This window comes from Phaethon lepturus, unplaced genomic scaffold (assembly GCF_000687285.1).
Source record: "Phaethon lepturus isolate BGI_N335 unplaced genomic scaffold, ASM68728v1 scaffold27887, whole genome shotgun sequence".
Lineage (NCBI taxonomy): Eukaryota > Metazoa > Chordata > Aves > Phaethontiformes > Phaethontidae > Phaethon > Phaethon lepturus.
The window spans coordinates 14,147-34,249 of NW_010553021.1; the positions used below are offsets into that span (position 1 = coordinate 14,147).

The following is a 20,103-nucleotide window of genomic DNA, read 5'->3' on the forward strand; positions in this document are numbered from 1 at the left end:
GCTGTCCTGGGGCTGGCGGGCGCCGGGTCGGGGTTGCCAGTCACGGCCCGGGGGCGAAGGCACCCGCTGCTTTCCCTCACGCCGACCTTTCTGCTGAAACCGGTGCGGGGGCTCCGGCAACCGGGATGCGGTTCCCCGCGCGCCGAAGCGCTCCGGCAGTTCTCAGCAACCCTTCGTCATATGGCTTTATTTATTTTTATTTATTTTTTTGTTCCCCACCCGTTCTGTAGTAATTTCCCCCCCGAAGCGTTTTAAAAGCAATTGCCGTGAACCCGTTCTGTGCTCCTCCCAATCGGCACGGTAAACCAGTGACAAAGAAAGGGCATTTAAAAAAAACATTTGCTTCTCTGAATATTTTGTTCTTTTTTAATACAAATAATTAATTAAGTCCTTATTTATGGAGGCTAAAGATTTATTTAATTTGGATTTTTAACAGATGGTTAATAGATGTTGAAAACACACTTGCTGACTGTAAATGTCCACTTACTGAGAATCAGTAACCATGTAATAGGTATTTTATGTATTAACCACACAGATATTAAATTAAAATTTGTTTTTAATAACATTTTGATATTTTACTAGCAATCAGCAACCATCGCACAGAATCTAAGGTGCGTGCATATATATCTGGAAATCTCAATTTAGAAGGTAATCCAAGAAGCTTAATTATCATCATCACCGTATCTCCCTTCATACAATGTAAATACAATTTATGATTATTGAGCCTAAAATGTCATCCCCAAAAGAAACTACTGAACTGTTGGTAGAGCAGTACATCACTCATAAAAACAACAAACCATCAGGCACTTAAAGATTAATTACGCTGACATACCATAGCTGACCTGTCACAGCCAATACGTATGAATTGCTTACTTACAGAGAGGGAATGCAGACCTGGTACAGCGATACCAGGGCTGGACCTTCCTGGATCAGAAAGTATTCTTTTAATTTCAAAAGACAACATAATCCTATCTGGCTGTGTCCAGCATCTGATTTTCAAGAACTGGCTCACTGCAGAAAAGAAGCCATTTGAGGATATCTTGATCTACTAACCATAATGCTGCCAGCTGTTTGTCTTCTGGCGTGGCGTTGGGGCCTGAGTGGGTTTTTAGTCTCACTGCATACCTTAAGCAAAAGAAAAAAAGCCAATGTGAGTTAACTGAGACAGCTTTATATTACTGATCAGAGAGCTAAGCTGGCCAGTGTCATTTGATCTGCCCCCTTATACGTATTTGCTCAAGTTACCAAACATACATATGCTTTTCTGGTTGTGTTTCAGAGCTAGTTAGCCGGTAACAGTGCCTCCCTGCGCTCTTTAAACAGCCCTTGAACACCCCTCAGTCCGGAGGGGAGCCTAGCTGGCGAGGTGATGCTGTCCTACCAATATAATCTCCGCTGCTGTGGAGACCCAGTTACACAGAGTTCACGCAGAAAGGTTTTCACGGCGTCTGAGGCAGACAGCCTGCCCTCACCCTGCCGGTTCGGAGTATGTCTGCCCAGATTTGCTCCTCCAAGCAGAGCACAGCAGAGGGGGAACATGTGGCTCACAGCTATTTTTGCTCATATGACATTACATTCAGATTCTATAAATATTAAACATCCACAGAGGTAGCACTGCTGTTTCAAGAGAGTATGTGCTATGCAATCACAAATTAGTTTCTGGAAATCTCAGCTTCCAGCTGAATACCTGAACAATGGACAAGGTTAGGACAACACACAGCACTTCTGGGCTTGCTTCCAGAAAAATACCTGTTCCCCATAATTAGCTGCTTGTGTTTTGTCTTATCTTTGCTTTCCAACTTTAATCCTGATACCTGGGCAAAGATTCCGTATGAACATTTCGTTTCAACAGGCACACCTAGTAAACCACTTATTTTTCTGAGCTGCAGCAAGTGAGATCAACAGCAATTCATACTACAACAACAACCACAGCTCCACATATTATTGAAAGCTATGGATCTGCAAGCAAAATTCATTTCCAGAGTTAGTACCATATATTTACTATCATGAGAAAAGACAAGGCAGACAAAGAAAGAGCTTTCTGCCTTTCAGGAAAAAAAAAAAAAAAGAGAAGAATTGCAGAGATGTGTTATACTATCCTCTTACTGAAAAAAGTATTTGATTTTGTTTAATAACCTTCCAATTAGAAAGCTGGCCTCAATCCACTGAAATGCATGAGAAGACAGCCCTAAGTTGAATAAAATGCCAATAGAATTGCTAACATGCAAGAAAATCATCACATCAGCACTGGGTCCAAAAGAATGCAATTGTTTTAGAAGCTTCGCTCCATTATGAATATGATAAAAAGTTAAAATGTTTTACTTCCTATGAACTTAGTCCTGATAAGAGCTGCATGGTTGACTGTCCTAAGGAATGATGCCATCGAGCATCTTTCTGACAGTGCAGCTTTCTCTCCTAGCGTGGCTGGGCTCGCTCTCTTGCAAAGGGAGTCACTCAGCTGCTGGCAGGCTTTTGACCTTTGTTTTTTCTACCGACACTGTCAATAATGGGAACTATTCGTACCAACTAGAACGGAGAAAAGGACTTAAGAGGCAAACTTTCTTCATAGGATCTACGGGTGGGACTGAATTCTAGATTGTCCTGTTTGGAGAGCCATGAAGGTGACTAAATGTAAGGGTAGCTTTAGTGTGAGCTGGACTGCTTTCGGGACTCCGCTGGCTACAGTAGGAGCATACTCACCAAATGGACCTGAGTGTCCATTCTTCTATCACTGTTCACATCTTCTTTCAGGTCACCATTAAACTGCAGCCTTAAACACGTTGCAACATTTTGCAAACTACTGCTCCATGAGAATGTTCTGGTATTATGAATTATTATTTTTCCCTTTTGAGTAGCATGGGACATATCATGAAACCCTTGAAGTAATTTGCAACTCAAATAATATGAAAAGCTTTCTGGGTTGTTTCTTCTTTTTTTTTTTCCATTCTACACATTTTCCTGATTTAATTTCAATAGAAATCACAGATAATACATACGTATTGCATATGACTGACCAGGCACTTGGGAGGACCTCATTTCTCTTTTACTGTATCTAGGGAATTATGTGATAATGTAAGATAAGCATGTTTGCACAAACAGCGTAACCCCTGAAGTCATCTCCTCCCTTCCTACCTGATGAGTTCAACTGTTTCTGAGTACATTGTATAAGGGGATTTAGATTCCATTGGGCCTTGTTCCATTGCATTTCCACACTCAATAAACGATAGTGCTGCTTCTGCATAATTCAGTGCCTTTCCAAACTTTTCCACCTAGAGGGAAAAAAATAAAGACACAGAGAAATAGTGTAATCATCAAGATATGGTTACATCATGGGATTTTCTCAACGTTAATTGTAAACTTGATACAAGTTGGTATGTCTTCAGATTCACAATTTTTCCTAAAATATAAAAATAAAAGATAAAGCTAAACCCCATCAAACCTTGTGCATCAGTGAAAATCGTAAGATACAGAAAGTAGAGCTGAAAAAGGCTACGAGATGTTATTTGGCCCACACTCTTGTGTCCAAAGAAGGATCAACTCTGCCTGGGACATTTCTGAGAGATGTTTGTCAAAGCTCTTCCAGTGCTGGAAATTCCAAAAACTCATCAAGGCCTTTTGTTCCAGCTTTCCTTAAAAAGGGTTTCACACACCTTTGCAAATGTAGTTTTTCCTCACTCAACAAAGAAAGGTAATAATTATCTTGAACTAAGAGCATGCAAATTAAATACTTTGACTACTCTTATTCAAAGGCTCATCTCTGTTCTCATGTCGTCTTTATCCCTACCATTTTCAGCACTGCTTGGCCACACCTTCCTCTTGTCAGGAATTTGCTTTCTATATTCTCCTCCTCTTTCAGGGACTGCTCTGCTCCCTCAGCTGCTTCTGCCATCCTCCTTCCTTGCCCCATTTCTTCTGTGTATTTGTGTACTTACATGGATATACTCCTCAATGATGGTGTATATGCAAATGTGCACCTAATGTTCATATGTGTACACTCACATACCACTTATCTGCTCTCAGAATTTCATTTTTGATGTGGATAGAGATGAATCATACTAATACCTCTCTGTCCTGACTTCTCTTTCCTTCAGTCAGAACTCCTGCGGTACATAAAGCCCATTAATGGACTTGGATGCATTTGGTTGAAATCTGATGCATGCAGTGAAAGGTTAATGGACCTTATTCTTTTCCAAGGGATAAAGATTTTAAATAGCAACTTTGGAATGGCACACTGGCTTCAATCTATTTTAGGCTCTTACGACTCCCATTGCGATCATACCAGAGAACTTCACAAACTTTTTATTATATTTCTCTCCCCGACACTCTTGTGAGGGTGGAAGTGCTCTCCAAATATCCCAATTTCACAGATGGGGGGACTAAGGAGCAGAGAGGCTTAGGCACTTAGAGTGAGCAGCCTGAAAATTACTCTATGTTAGATATTGCAGTGCGAAAGTAGGAGGTATGGAGCCCAGCAAGGTGATTCGAAGTGCCTGGAGGCACTTTGGCAATATGGCAATTCCTCCAGGATCCCTACACAGTCAAGGAGGGAGAGGAAGTACCAGCAAAGGGTGATTCACAAGGTGTAAGTAAGGTGCTGGTCCACGGTGCAGGGAAGCTGAATGTGAAGGATATTTCAGTTACCTAATACTGATGGGAGGCTATTTAAACTGTGCCTAAGTCACTTCCATGCAGTAAACTTGTGGCAGAGAATAATGCTTGCACCTCCTGTTTCTGGGAGTCTACCATAAAAACATTTCTCTTCAGGCTAAGAATTTCCTTTGCATATTAAGCGATTTTTTCCATTCTGTTTAAAGCAACACACTAAAATGCACCATTTGTACTTCTCCACAATATTTTCTGATTTAAGACTCACTTTAGAGCAATCTGGAACTGAATAAACCATGGAAATTTGTACTAATAAACTCAGGTAGAGTGTAAAATCAGTGTTAGTGTCCTAAATTAAGGGCCTGCTTCTGCTTCCTTGGCCTTTTTAGATTCTGCACAGCTGAGAAAAAGAGGTGAAGAAACAGAGGCACTGAGCTAGCTTTCTTCTTTCCTGCTGTTGTGGCCGCAGAGTGTCTGTCTGACAGAGCAAGGCAGGACTGCAGCTACTCCCACCTGCAAGACAGCCATACTAATGGGGGGTCTCACCCCATACATTGCATCTGCCACCCCAGAAGCCTGATGTTTTTAAAGCTGTGCTCGCTTATTCATGGTGCTGGACAAATGCAGCCTTGGAGAGAGCTGAGAGGCGGCTAGGCAGAGCTCTCCTGGAGCACTGCGTACTTTGTTGCACCCCTTTGCTTGGAAAGACAAGTGTCTCTTTAGTGCTCCATATTAACCTCACATTCCCCCTTTTCTTACCGACTACATTTTTAGACAGGTCAAAGCAAGGCCAAGAATCTGTTTCTTGCAACAGTCTTTGTGTGCAAGGTGTTCCCCCAGGGTTACACAGATCCCTTGTGTGCTTGTGATTATGTTGGGAGAGCTCTGCCACGAACTCTGCCGGGGTCCTTTCGGCACTGAAGAGACAAAGTTCTTTAAAAAAAGTACAAATATCTCAGCCAGCAGACCAAATTTGGGGGTACAATTATAAGACCTAGCCAGCTAGGTAAACCGGAAAGATAGGTATGTGGATCCCTTCCACAGCCTCCGTTACTGCAGTTACTAATTAAAGCCAAGGAATAAATGGAAAGTTTTATTTATCCAGGCCTTTATCTCAGCAAGTCATTATTTGTTAAGTCATAGTTTATTGGGCTATGAACATTTGATTATATAAACATTTCTTAATTTAACAAGCCTAGCCATCCTTATAATAGATTTTATAATTACCCCAGCAATATTGCACTGATGAAGAAACTGCATTACAAAAATAATTTGGAGCAACATAACTGGAAAGAAAATGTTCTCACCATTGCATCTGCTTTATGCTTCTTCCGTTTAGCTTCCTGCATAAAGTAATCTGCATTGCGTGGCCTACCAGGGGAAAATAAGAAGACATTTTATTATTTTCTGAAGTGCAGAATATTTTCAAGTTATTTTTCCCTTATTTTAAACCTGATTTGCAAATATTTTTTATGAAGAAAATACACATATCATGTAACCATGCATCTTCTATTTCCAAATTGCTGCCTGTGGAGACAATAGCATTTATGGCTGTTCTCATTCTTTAGAAGTCAGTGATTCAGAGCAAAAAAAAAGCTAATAAAATGCATTTTTATGGATTATATAAACCGCTTCCCAAATTAGTTCAGTTCTGATCTGCAAAACGGATGCAAGCATTAAGCGGAACAAGTTATTCCATCATCTCCGTGGTGCTTCCTTACCTCTTTTTCTATTCCTCTCTGTACACTGTCATTTCCCTTGGCTTCTCCCTCTTCTCGAAACAAGTGTATGTTTAATCTCTCCACTTTGAAAACACACGTCAAACCTGCTTGCCTCCACAGCTACCATCTCACCCCCCTTCTCTCTCTTATCTGTAGCATGCTGAGAATGCTGTTTACTTCTGCTGCCTGGAGTTCCTCTCTGACTCCGTGCTGGGCCGCCTGCTGCCATTCCAGGGGCGTTGCTTGTGCCCATTTCTCCATTGATTTCTCCTCACACAGATCTCGGAGACTCCATCCCTTCTTTAACCTCCCTGACCTTCCGACTGCCAGGCACAAATCCAACCACTGTCTCTGTGCTGAGACCCACAAGTCTGTTTCTGATCCAGACTTACCCGCTTCCATTCAAACTGAAAGCACAAACTGATGTCTTCTTGGCAATGTCTGGTCACCACCTCAGTGAGCTCCTCACGGCTGAAGCAAATTTCTTCATCTCCTCCCACAAGCTCTCCCTATTGCACCTTTCTCAGCCGTTTGCCATGTCATTTCAGGCCATAACATGGCATCTTCAGTTGTTGCTTCTCATAAATGTCTTCACATTTCCTGACCCTGGCAGATTCTTCCGGTCTCATGGATGTGGGAGACGGCCTTCTTTCTCAACTCAGCTAAAACACGTCCTGGTTCTTCCCAGCTCGTACTGTGGTTACTGCCATGTCCTTGTCTCTCTCAGAGAAGGAAGTTTTGCCTTGGCTAGAGTGCCATCCCTTTGCCCTTATCTAATGAAAATGAGATATTCCTGAGTAGCCAGAATATGAATTCTAATGTTTTTACCATTCATGTTTTTAAGTGCTTGGTGTTGTAAATAATATGGTATTATCGCCACTCAGCTGTCTGCTGTAGGTTAACCTCGGTAGGCAGCTCAGCCCCACACAGCTGCTTGCTCGCTCCCCTCAGCAGGATGGGGGTAGAGAATCAGAAGGATCAAAGTGAGAAAACTCGTGGGATGAGATAAAGACAGACCGACAGGTAAAGAAAAGCAAAATAAGGAATTCATTCATTGCTTCCCATCGGCAGGCAGGTGTTCAGCCATCTCACAGAGTCACAGAATCATTAAGGTTGGAAAAGACCTTTAAGACCATCAAGTCCAATTAAGAGATTTCCAATCTCCAGGAAAGGAGGAGTCCATCACACGTAACTGTTACTCAGGAAGACAAGCGTCATCACCTCAAATGTCCCCCCTTCCTCCTCCTTCCCCCAGCTTTTCTTGCTGACCATGACATCATATGTTGTGGGATATCCCTCTGGTCAGTCGGGGTCAGCTGTCCCAGCTGTGTCCCCTCCCAAATTCTTGTGCACGCCCAGTTTACTTGCTGGTGGGGTGGGGTGAGAAGCAGAAAACGCCTTGACTCTGTGTAAGCACTGCTCAGCAATAATGAAAACACCCCTGTGTTATCATCTCTGTTTTGGTCACAAATCCAAAAGACAGCACCATACTAGCTACTACGAAGAAAATTAACTCTATTCCAGCCCAAACCAGTATGCAATCCTAACCAGTTTTTTTTTTTAAATTGGGATTTCTCAGCACACGTTTAAAAAAATGTTTTGTGTGAGTCAGAGAAGATGCAGATCTAAAAACCGAAGTCTGTGGGATGGATGAGTAAAATATTCTTGCTGATAGCAGTAAGAACATATTCAGGTCCATAACTGAGCTCAGTGGGAGCAAGGGGGGCCTCTTGGCAGGAAGAGGACGGCTGTATGTACTTCTCTGAGACCATAAGGCATTTGGCAGTGCGTTTACTTGATCTGTTTCCTTCCACTTAAGTGCACACAGTTTCAAGGACATTTAATTGCATCACGGAAGGTTAGTCAACCTTATTTTAAAAAGAAGGAAGGCTAAATATCACTAGATGGAAATAAGATTCAAAGTCTGGCTAATTTTGAGTGACCTCTGCCCTAAAAAGCTTGTTGATATGAAGAAGGATAGTGCCTTTGCTCCATCTTTAAAATATTATCCTCCCTCAGAGTGGAATTTCTTCACAGCTTACTGTAGCCAGTAGGTCAGAAATGGGACTAAAGACAGGTTTCTGTCCCAGTATCTCATAACCTACTGCAGCTGCAAATACTTCTTGTGCCCAGCAAGATGCTAACATTATCTTAATAATGAAATCTTGACCAAATCATCTTGATTTGGTCTTGGTCAATTATGAAATATTAGACATTGAAACAGTGTTAGCTTGATACAGGAAAATAACTATGTTTTCAGAACCGTTGAAAGGATTCTTAAAAAAATGTGAAATCCCATCTCTTTTTGCCTTGTGCAATGGCCTAGGTAAGACTATGAAGTACCAAAAAACAAAGCAAAGCAGAGCAAATCAACAAAACAGTGGTCTCGTCTCTCTGAAATGATCAAAGTGATGAACCTTTACATGATCCTTTCAAACTCAGGTCATTAAAATATGTCCTTTGCAACATTACCTCCCATTTATCACCCAGCACTATATGTCTAATTTGCTTCTTTGAAGCATGGTAAGAGGCTGTAAAAACAAAGTGAGATAACGCAATGTATTTACGGTCTACATATAAAGAAGTTAATTGTAAAATGTTTTTCAACTTGTAGCAGGATTTATTCTCCCGAGTTATGATTAGCAATGAGGGTATTGGCAAGAGGCATGCACATTACTGAACCAAGAAGTCTGCTTTGAGGGCCCTGCTATGGGGTGGTTAACCATAATGCAAAACCTGAAGCCATCAGTTTGTACTAAGTCCAATTGTTTTTTGGGAAGTCTAACATAAAAAAGAAACTATTAAAAGGGCATTTAAAAGCAAAGCATATATATTATCAATGCGAATGTTTAGATATTTCCATAGGAAAAATACAAGACTGATTTACAAATCAGGGGACGCCGAACAGAAATTAAGATTCATTGGGAAAAAATGGATAGGGATAGGATAAAAAATGGATAGGACAAAACTTCCATCTAGTTTCTTAAACAGAGCTTGTCCAATAGTGTTAATAAACATGCTAAGTCAGATTCTGATCTCTTTATCCCATCTATGAAGTACTACTCTTCAATTTATCACTACAGGTTAATAAACTTTCTATTGAAGTTACTAATGGCCATGAAATGGGTGAAAATGGAGCACTGAAATGTCCTATAGATTTAATGTATGTTTATATACATTGCATACATTTCTTACATAATTCTAGTTACAAAAAAAGGATGTGCTTGAATTTAATTATTTTCTGTTTTTTTTAATGGGAAATAAGGGTTTCAAATTCAGATTTGTTTAGGTTCCCATTGCACATGAATGTACCTTGTCTTTTTAAATCTAGTATACTAGTTCAAATTATTATGTTATGAAGTACAAAACCAGAAAAAAACCCTTTCATAGGCCCCTTGAAGATAACAGGTTTTACCTCAGCTCATGGACACATGAAGACACATGAGAAAGTTGATGCATAAATTAATTACTCAGGATTGTTCTTTTGCATACTGCACATTTCGTATCCACAAAGTTCACAAAAGTTTCTATTAATCATATTCTGATTTCTCAGACCCTTAAGTTATAGTGACTAGTTCTCACCATATCTGTTACAAACTTGAAGGTTGATCCAAATTTCCTCCATAGCTTGGCCTCTTTAGTGAAATTAGTGATAAACTCAGACCGGAGGATTTGCAGGTAATCTCATTGCGTGCTAATTTCAGATTGTGCATGATATTGTTGAGAGTAATTTTGAGGGATCTGTTTTCTCACTGATGAGATTCAGAAAGATATGAGGCTAAGCACCTTTTCAGGCCTTTGGTCTAAAGTTTGCAATCCCTCTCCAGATCACAGCTTTGCTACAGCCTGAGAAGCCAGGTAATAGAGAAAATTTCTTCAGGGTTAAAATGGTACCAGGCTACTGGTTGAACTGGAGTGGATGTGAGTAGTAGAAGACCTGGAGTGTCTTACACTAAAAATGTTACTGGTCATGAATGTAAACTGAAGTCCTGTGGAAAGTTATTCAGTGACTTCTGGTTTTCAGACAATTGAGTCAGGTTTTCCTTTTAAGTTATTTACAACTGTATGTATCTAATGGTGTCAGCATTGTCACTCCAGATTTACAAACGGAATTCAGGCCTCTTTAAAAAAAATAAAATTAAAAAGAAGTCTGACTTCAAATTAACAGGTACAGACAAGTGTTTTATCTCTATTAATAATCTTGACTGCAAAAGAAAGTCTTTTGTTTCTGAATATCTGATTGTTGGTAGCTTTAGAAATATAGTCCTCTTCAACAAAGCCAAAAAGGAGTTCTAATACGCTGCTCTAATGCATCTCATATATCTCTCTGAAAGGCAAGAGAAAGAGCGTAAAGCATCAGTGCCAACTAAGTCAGGCTGCTGGTGAATTCTCCCTGGGATCAAGTGTCATTATGTGAAACTGGCTGCTCTCGAGGAGAATTTACCCTACTATGTTGATTGGGGAAAGCAATCAAGTACGGCTGGAACCAGTTCAACGCATTCTCAGTCAACACTAGCCAGTCACCTAGGCACTGCAACAGAACCCAGCCTTTTACAGAATAACCCCCCCCGGCTAGATCTGATAGTACAAACAAGGCCAGGCTTCCTTTTCAGCAGTGGCATTCAAACCGTTTATGGCTTTGACAAGGGCAGCCTCAGTAGCATGGCTGTGGCTGAATCCGGGATGAAATTTATCAAACAATCTGCCACTGTCCAGAATTTCTCTCACCCGCCTCGCCACCACTTTCTCTGGGAGCTTGTCGAAAACCAGCAGGAAAGACAGCATTTCCATTGCTTGTTACGTTGCGCGGGATCCCGGCGTGAGGTGAGATGGCTGCGGGCATCGTAATTACTCCCCTTCCAGAAGCAGCCTTTCAGAATTTCCGGGCTGTTGAGCTCCTAAGAGTGGTGTTACCATTACCCAGGTGACATGCTTGTGTGCATATATGTTTCTCTCACCCTATTTAGCTTTATGCCATTACAGCGCATCTCTGACGCCTTTGTCTTTTGCTGACTTCCTGAATTTAATTTACTCCAGTTTGGCAGATAATTGCAAAAATGTAAACTCATGCAGTAAAAAAAGGAGAAGGGAATCCAACAAAGTGGATCAATAAAAGCCTTACTTCGTACAGTGATTTATCAGCATCTACTCCAACCTAATCTCCTCGGAACTCAGCGCAACCGCTGGTATTTACAGAGTATGGTGTAGCTTAGACTCCAATATACAATTTTAATTATAACTGCATTCAAAAGCACATTTTTCATCTAATTTTTATATTTTATATGAACTAAACACTAAACTATAGCATTTTTTTGCTTCATTTACATGATCTACCACTTGTACATTATTTCTTACTGTGGTATGGTGCTTTATGAGGATACATTAAAAAAAACTAATAAAAGTTCAATTAAACACCATAAATGTAGCCAAGTGTGTATTTTAATACCCTTCAGAGATAATGCTGCTGAAGTGTTATAAAAAAACAAACTAGTGCTTCCTCAGTGTACAACAATTGCATGTAATAAAAGCAGCTTAAATCATAATTCTAAATATAAGACCAGTTTCACAACTTTAGTAAGCTAGACCCTAAAAAAGTGAGTGTGCTGGAAGGGAGCAGAACAGTGAAATAAACAACTTTAAAATTTGATCAGAAGAAACTGGCATAGCCAGGGTTAGCCCATGTCCAGTTTGGAAGCTCTGCCAGTAGGCCTTGAACTTTCAATCCAAGAAGAGAAGAAAACCCTGTAAAAGCAGGAAAAACACGTGAAGTGAAAGGCAGGTCTATACGAGCCCTGCCTATTTGCTGTTTCATACTGGGACATGTGTCAGGAGCATGTCTGACATGTTGGGTCACAGATACGGGTGTCATCTTTGGGGTAAAGGATAGAGCTGAACAGATATTATTATACAAAAGAGTGTTCTGTCCTGATGCATCATGGTCTCCTACCCATACCATAACTTAAAATAAATGCTGTTTTATGGGGCATGGCGCTGCTGCGTCCAGGGCATGGCACACATGGTGGCACACAGGGTGGGGGAGAGCCCATGGCACTGTGCAAGGTGAGTACCCAGTTGTGGGAGTTTCTCGCTCACTATGGCAGACCCAGCGGGTCTGGGAAGTTCAGCAGAGGAACATAGAAGTGGAGAGGGCAGAGGGAGTATTTGTGACCCGTTTAAATGATAATGCTATAGGCATTTCAGAGAGACAGAAACAAAGGATCTGATTGGAGTCAGGACAAATGTAAGAAAAATTTATTCACTCACACAACTACAAAACTACTATCTTGTTGAGCTTAGTATAACAAGGTCAATAGCACAGATTAGATGAATAGATGAATAGTACAGATACCTAGAGAGGGAATTACTGTTGCAAAGAATAGCAGACCAAATTAAATCCTGGTACCTAATTTAAATTAAAAGAAGAAAGATAAAATAAGTGGGGATTCCTATTTTGGCAAAAATGCAAACTCCCCCAGACTAACCATGTCGATGTAGTGAAATACAAGAGACCAAGAGAAAGCATTAAAATCCACTACAAATTCCTGGGCATGACCCAGATTCATGACTTAAAGATATCCATGTGAAATCAGTATCTAGAATAAAACATGCAAGGGCAAAGTGTACATGTGAAGAGAGAGGAATGAAAGAAGTATTAACAATAGGCACTTGAGCTCCTGTATTAAAAGCAGAGAGGGGAAACATTACATCCTTGCAGATAAACTACTGATTATGTCTCTCTTCTCGTATGTTAACTAGATACTCTGAAATCAATTAATTTTAGTCGAAGGTGGGGTGGAAGCCTTTACAGTCAGAAGTAGGGCAGGACCACAGCAGTCCAGATTTATATTGTTTTAAAATGCCATGGAATCACACCCTGAATTCCCAATAGGCAGCTGAAAACCAAAGGCAGAAAGATCCTTCTGGGAGAGGCACTCCCTGGCAGCCAGCTCCGACGCTCCCAGCTCTGATGAGTGAGAAGCCAAGGCGTGGGTGAAACTGTTGAGTGACAGTACGTGTGAAATCTGAGTCAATGAATGGGGTATCTACACTGAAAGGAGCAGGCGATCCTGGAACAAAGACTCTATCCAGGGCTCCTGTCCTGCAACAACTGTCTAAGAAATTTCAGCAGTCATAGGATTTGAAAGAAAACATAATCAGGCACTAGAAGACCAGAAAAGCATCTGGTAGTGATTTTGGGAATTCATACTCCTCACGTGCATTAAGTCATCACAGCCCCTTTCCAGCTCCATCACTCATTGTTGGTTCTCAAGATGAATAGGATACTCCCAGGCTAAAAATGAGTTTGAAGAGTCTGCTTGTGATTCTCTAGGCTAAAGCGGTTATGATAATTTCCTAGTATGGTTTGTTATCACTGGAAGATGCAAATATCCTTTATATGTTGAAAGAATGATTGGGAAAGCTCCCAGGTTTCCTTGGGGGATCACAGCCTTTGCACCCCAGGGCCATTACAGTGAGCCTTCTAGTCCAAAGGGGAAACTTCTGGGTAATTATATTGTGGAAAATGGACTTGAAGCACATTCTTCGAACATAGGTAAAGATATTTTCCACTGCCACAGGGACAGCAAAGCTGACTTGGGAATTAAGCTGTAAATAGAGGCATTAGAATATCTCTTACACACCACACCTTGTGAATCCTGGCATTGAGGGTGATGAAAACCCACACTACTCTGTGATCCAGCACAAGAAGACAAACCCTGAGTTACACTGGGATGGACTTCTATCTCTTCAAGGAGAAACCAATGTTTGCTACCAAACCTGAGGAAAACAAGCTCTGTCAGGAACCAGAGGTATAGTAGAGCAGGAAACACCATGGGAGGTTAGATGAGACTTCCTCATGTTCATACAAGACCTAGACTAGTTAAAAAGCTGCAGGGTTTGGAAGGTGCTAATCGCCTACTGTAGGCATCTGCTCATTGCTCACCAGTTGCAGACATGAGGAAAAGCTGGGAGAGACTGGTGAGAGAATCTGTCCTCTCATGTCAGAGAGATTTAGCTCTGCTGCTCAGACCTGGAAGAGAGTTTGCTGAGCCTGATTAGAAGACCATTGTCCTGCTCACTGTTATGATTCACTGTGGACTAAAGATATTTTCTAGTCAAGCTGTAGAGTAAGAAGAATGCACATCAAAATCAATTGATCCAAACAAGTTGCATCTCTTTCCTGAGTGGCAAAATTATCAGAGGCTATTTGAGATCTGAGCCTACCAATAAAACCATACCTTGGCTACGTCTGTGCGAATGAAATAAGCAGGGCAAGGACACCAGCCCTACCGTTTGATCATCTATTGTGTCTAATTGCCAATACTCTCCATGGCACAGTTTTGGGCTCAGTCCCAGACGATGCCTGGGCACAGCTGGGGGACAGCACAGGCCAGGAACTGTTCTCAGGAGGCAGTGAGTGTTCATTGTTTTGGGGAGTGAAGACAGTTTAATCATATACACATAAGCAGTGCTGGACCACTTGTCCATAGGAACAGAGGAGGGGCATGGATGTAGCCTATAAGTTAAAATGAGGTCCACAGGTCCAGCTTTTCCTTGACGACAGGGAATAGTGGCTACAAATTCTTTACCCCATGAGAATCTCCTGCTAGAGCTGATTAAGCATCTACTTCCCACCAGACCAAGCTCTCACAAAGTGTCCCTAAAAAGAAAGGGATAGGTGGTCTTACAGAGAACAGGCAGCTTAATTATCTAATCATGGGAGGCAGCGTCTGCTGTCTAATAGTCTAATGTTATTTTCTCATGGGCAGTGTACATATGAGGAAATTCAGTGCCGCAATTAAGAAAGAAAGGAGAGGAAGAATGGGATGAAGTCTTGAGATCTCTCAAAGTCAAGAAACTTGGAGCAGTCCAAAGTAAGCGTATGAATTTGTGAGGAACTTACTGTAGTAGATGTTGGTCTATCTGACCAGTGATTTTTTAGATAGCTGATGAGAAGAATGAGGAGCCAAGCTCTTTTCCTTAGCTGTGCTCCTGAAGATGTGCTCAGCACTACGAAAGTGTCTCTAAATACTTCAGAAAACCAGGAGTCCTTGAGGCATTTTGAGCAATGCAAAGTGAGATGACTTCCAGACGTTGTACGGGAGTTGCAACCCATGAGCACCTTTCCCTTTCCACTCTGAGGCAGAAGACCAAGGAAGAGAAGACTGAAAATGAGAGACTTGGGGTTCAAGCCAAAACAAAGAGATGCACTAAGATGTTATCTTTTGAGGTCTTTATGAGCTCTATGAATAACACCTTTACAGGTTGAATATTTTCTGTGTATAGGGTTTACTGGTTGACAAACAAACACAAGAATGCTATCTCACAGCAGGATATGTCCCTTGGACAATGAAAAGCTGGTGTGTGTGTAGCACTTAAATCCATAAAGGTAGAGCAAACATTCAACAAAACATGAATAAATAAAAAAAAAAGCTGAAGAAGATGTATTATCTTGCTCCTGTAAGGCCAGAAAAAAAGGAATGTAAGTGAAGAAAAACCACACCCCAAGTTTGAAAGGGTAACCCACAATGCAAGTGAGAAAATAATCCTGAGGAGCATGTTCTGATTTAGCCATAAGGAAAACTGGGAAGCTGGGTATGCTCTGCTCTTTTTTATACCACACATGCAGTATTTTGAGGAGGGTGTGTGACTGTGCCCTCAGGCACCCACAGCACGTCTGTGCTTATCACTTCAAGGACAACAGATTTTGTTCCTAGATGCGGTTATTGGGAATTCTATCATTCAGTGAAATTACAGCAGGACTGAATTTGGCTTCAAGCGTTATTATGTTGCCTTGAAAATGTTCTCTTCATAGAGTCAGAAATAGCCAAAAATCCAGGAAATCTTGTTAAGAATAAATACTGGAAACAGCATTGATGTCACTTATACATGTGGCATGCTGGGTACCTCGAAGCATATTTAGAGCAGGCAGTAAACAATGGCAAACCAGGGAAAGTAGGGTTTTGCCTGCCTTTTGAAGACTGTTAGCTATATTTACTTTTCTGTTGCAATGTATGTGTGTACAGCACTCTGCCAAGCAAGATATACTTTTTATTGACCTACTTGTGTTCCAATTTATTGCTAGTGACAGCTGTTGTCAATGATCTGGAGAAAATAAATTGAGAATAAAGCAAAGAGACACTGATTGGTCAAAAAAATTAGTTGTTGTTTTAAATCAAAGATAAGGGATTTAGTCTCTTAAAAACTACAGATTCTGATTAAAATGAAGACTTTAAAGCCATGTCTAGATTACAGTAATTCAGAACTTCATGGATTATGAGATGAAATACTTCATAGGCATCATTTTGGACAAAATGCTGCCATTAGGATTACTACATAATTTTAGACCTACTGTATTGCATTTCTTCAAATCCTTTGCTGTGGTACTACACAACTTTGAAAGACACTGGCTGCCATGTTTAATTTGATCCTTCTAACATGTGAGTCAAATTTGTTGACATTTAACATTTGCAGCCAGTCTAATCTGCTACATTTCAGTGACTTCTCTGCACAGTAATTTCAGAATCAACGTTTAGTATAGCTGGTGTTCTGGTGGTGTTTCCTAGATACAGGTTGCGGATGACAGTTGTAGCACATGAAAATCTCCCTTCTCCAGTTAGCACAACAGGCATTTAACCGTTTCTGGTTTTTAAGGGCAAATTAAGACATATTTGATTCTGTGTTTTATCTTATTTGGCTTTTTAGATTGCTTTTGTTAATGGGCCACAAGCTGCTTGGGGATATTCCACATGGAAGGCACTATACACCAACAGTTTAATTGTCTCTCTCTCTGAAAAGGTGAAACAGTTTTATTGAAGATGCCTGCCAGAGAAATCACGTGTATCACTAATGGAGAAAGCAAGTGATAAAAGCTTCTTAGATGACAGAGATGCTGAAAAAAACAGTTTTCCTATGACAGTATTCTAGGGGATAAACGAAACAACCCAGTCCCCCTGTTTTTTGTCAGCATCTTGAGGAAAAATCAGATGAAGATACAATAGTTCTGTTTGTTGTAGCTATATCTGACTTTTTTTCTAATGCAAACAGAGAAGCACGTCCTACAATTGTGACTTTTATCACTGATACCTTTCTGCCTTGTATGTACATGTTTAAACTGCAGAAAAATTGAACAGCTGCAAATAAATCATAGATGATGAAGAATTTTAAGGGCTATGAAGAGTTGGTAGTACTTCTAAACAGCTTCAAATTTCATCCATGGAGATTGTTGAAGATATGTACTGGAAGAGTTAAACACATGGAGGGAGGTGGAGAAGGAGGGAAAAACCTTACAATTATTACAATTATTATTATTTATTAAAAATCCTAGTTCTGATAGAAAACAGGGCTGTTATCCCAGGGTTTCCCTTGGTATAAAAGAGTTAGAGATGTTGTGGGTTAAAGTATGGGAGTAGGAAAGGCACGTCAAGGTCACACAGCTTACGGAGCTGTATTTGCTCCAGGCAGTCTGAGACACAGCTTAAACAGAACCTCTTCTACACTAGCCAGAAAAAACAGTATTTTCAGGCCAGAACGTTACCAGCCAAAAAGAATCTGGATTTTCTAGATATTAGGATTTCAACCTTCAGTTTCACCTTTATACCTTATCTGAATAATATCACACCCTTAATGACCTTGGGAAACAAACCAGCAATTTTAATTTACCAAAAAGAAAAGAAAGACAATTATGAGCTGAAATTATTTTCAGAGGGGGAGAGCAGGGGACGTTTGAGGGATGCAGTGGAGGTGAGGAGGGACAGGTATCCCTCCAGGTACTCATGCCAACCACTGCTGCTTCTTACTCACGCTGCCTTTGTGATACCTTTTTCTGAGCAGCAGTAGCAATGACAGCAGCAGCTGTCAGGGCGCAGGGATGGATGCAAGGCTCCTGTATGTCCTCTCCCCTTGCTCCAAAGGGCGCACAAGAGGGGTGCCCCGTCACCCTGCCTTGCTATGGTTCTGTATATATTAATAGTCTGATGTGTGCATAATTAATGGCAGAGCCTCGGGGGTGCTAAATAACGCCTTAATGGGCCTGACCTGCCTCTTGTGGGGTCTCCCCCCTCTGCCCACGGGCTAAAGAAATCCATCTAAGCTCAGGTCTGGGCATTCACTCCCTGTCCAGCTCACTGTAAGTGTGCCTGTCCTCAGCCCTTCCACAGCAATGCTTGTGCCTGGCCGTGGCCCCCATTGACCCGGACCCCGACCTGGGGACCGTCTTCCCGGCTGGACCTCAGAGCTGCCTCGTCACTGTGCATGTCTGGCAGTCACTGGGCTGTGCCCGACCCTCACCGGACCTGATCCTGACCTGACTTCCTGGCCTGACCTTGGACCTGCCTCGTCACCACAGACTTGCCTGAGGATCTCGGCTCTTGGTTGAACCCGACTGCCATCTCTAGGCCTGCCCTGCTCACCTTGCTTGGGTACTGTGGAACTGGACCCCCGGCTGGCACAGCCCCTGCCCTGCTAGCCATGTTCTGCCCCTCGGCTCCTGCCTCCCTGTCCTTTAGGGAGCAGCCAGTCCTCACTGTTCCTTGATGATTAGAGTCTTAATTTATGATGAAAAATTAAAGAATTTACACAGTATGTCTCATTCATTGCTCAACGTACAGTATTACTATCATACTTCTGGCCCTGTTTCAGATCCTGTCAGAAGAATCGTATTTTTATGTCTTTAAAATGCAGGAAATGACATTGTTTTCTTTATTATAAAGTCATCTGTACTTACATATCATCAAAGATAAGCTTTGTCCTTCTGCAGTCCCTGGGTGTGCTGGAGAGAGGTGACCAAGGCTCTGTTTGGGACTGTGGCTTATTGCAGAGAAGAACATTTTCTGAATTTATGTGAATTGCTTTCTAGACAACAAACAGCAGAAAAGACATTGAGGAATTGGCTACTAACTTCAAAAAAGCAACTAATAAACAACAGAGCGTCTTTGCATTGTGTTGTAAATTGGCAGTTAGGTTTCCTACTATTTCAGCAGGGACGATGTATAACTGTCCTGTCACCCAGAGCCACAAATTCACAGACATTGCTCAGCGCACTTTGCAAAGGGCTCGAGTTTCGATGTGATAAACAGAAGAAATGGAGCTGAACAATTAGTAACTATCAAAACACTCTGAAACACAGTAAGTGAAATTATTAAAGAATAGATCTGGTGTCGTCATTTAGAAGATCAAGTTATATCTCTAGTCTTCAGCTTCCGAACTAGCATGGTACCGTGCCTTGGGAGAGCAAGGCTCGCTTGCTCGACTTGCTTCGCTCTGCACTGCTATGTGCCTGTGCGGTATGAATCCGCAGCCCAAGGTCTAGGTTTCTTTCTGCTCTGGGTCCCCGACCAACTTGAAAGATCAGTGCTCTGTTCCAGAGCAGAAGCACGTGTCTTTTGGCAGGGTCTCACGCATTCCCTCAGCTGCAGCCCTGTTCTTCATGTGGCCTCATGAGCCCTTCGTCCCACCAAGTAACCTGCCGTGTGGGCTACCACGCCCTGGTACAGTGCAAAGCAGAGAGCCCCCGGTTGGTTTGGGTTGATGACCACTGCCAGAAGATGCTGCTCCTTCTCCCTGAGGGGACAGATGGAAGTGCAGTGGGGAAATGGACAAAAAGCTCAAGCGGATAAAAGCCACTCCCTGGCTTGTGGTCTCTGACAGAGATTCGAAGGACCACTTGGGCATGCCAGTGAGGTCCCAGATGGGAAGATGGAATAAAACAAAGCTAACGTTAACATTTATAGTTCATGAGCTCTCATCTTCTACGTGGCACACCCAGGCCAGTTCAGCA

At 41.7% G+C, this 20,103-nt stretch overlaps 1 protein-coding gene across 1 annotated transcript in view; it reads right to left on the minus strand.

Annotated features, from left to right (window-relative positions):
* LOC104624126 (AF4/FMR2 family member 3-like) overlaps positions 1 to 20,103 on the minus strand; it is a gene marked incomplete at its 5' end in the record, with an annotated part of 36,711 nt that overhangs the window by 8,071 nt on the left and 8,537 nt on the right. The window contains 4 exons of the mRNA XM_010291411.1: positions 1,054 to 1,125; positions 3,133 to 3,269; positions 5,913 to 5,976; positions 19,051 to 19,178. Coding sequence (XP_010289713.1) covers positions 1,054 to 1,125; positions 3,133 to 3,269; positions 5,913 to 5,976; positions 19,051 to 19,178 — 401 coding nt within the window. The remainder of the gene's footprint in view (positions 1 to 1,053; positions 1,126 to 3,132; positions 3,270 to 5,912; positions 5,977 to 19,050; positions 19,179 to 20,103) is intronic.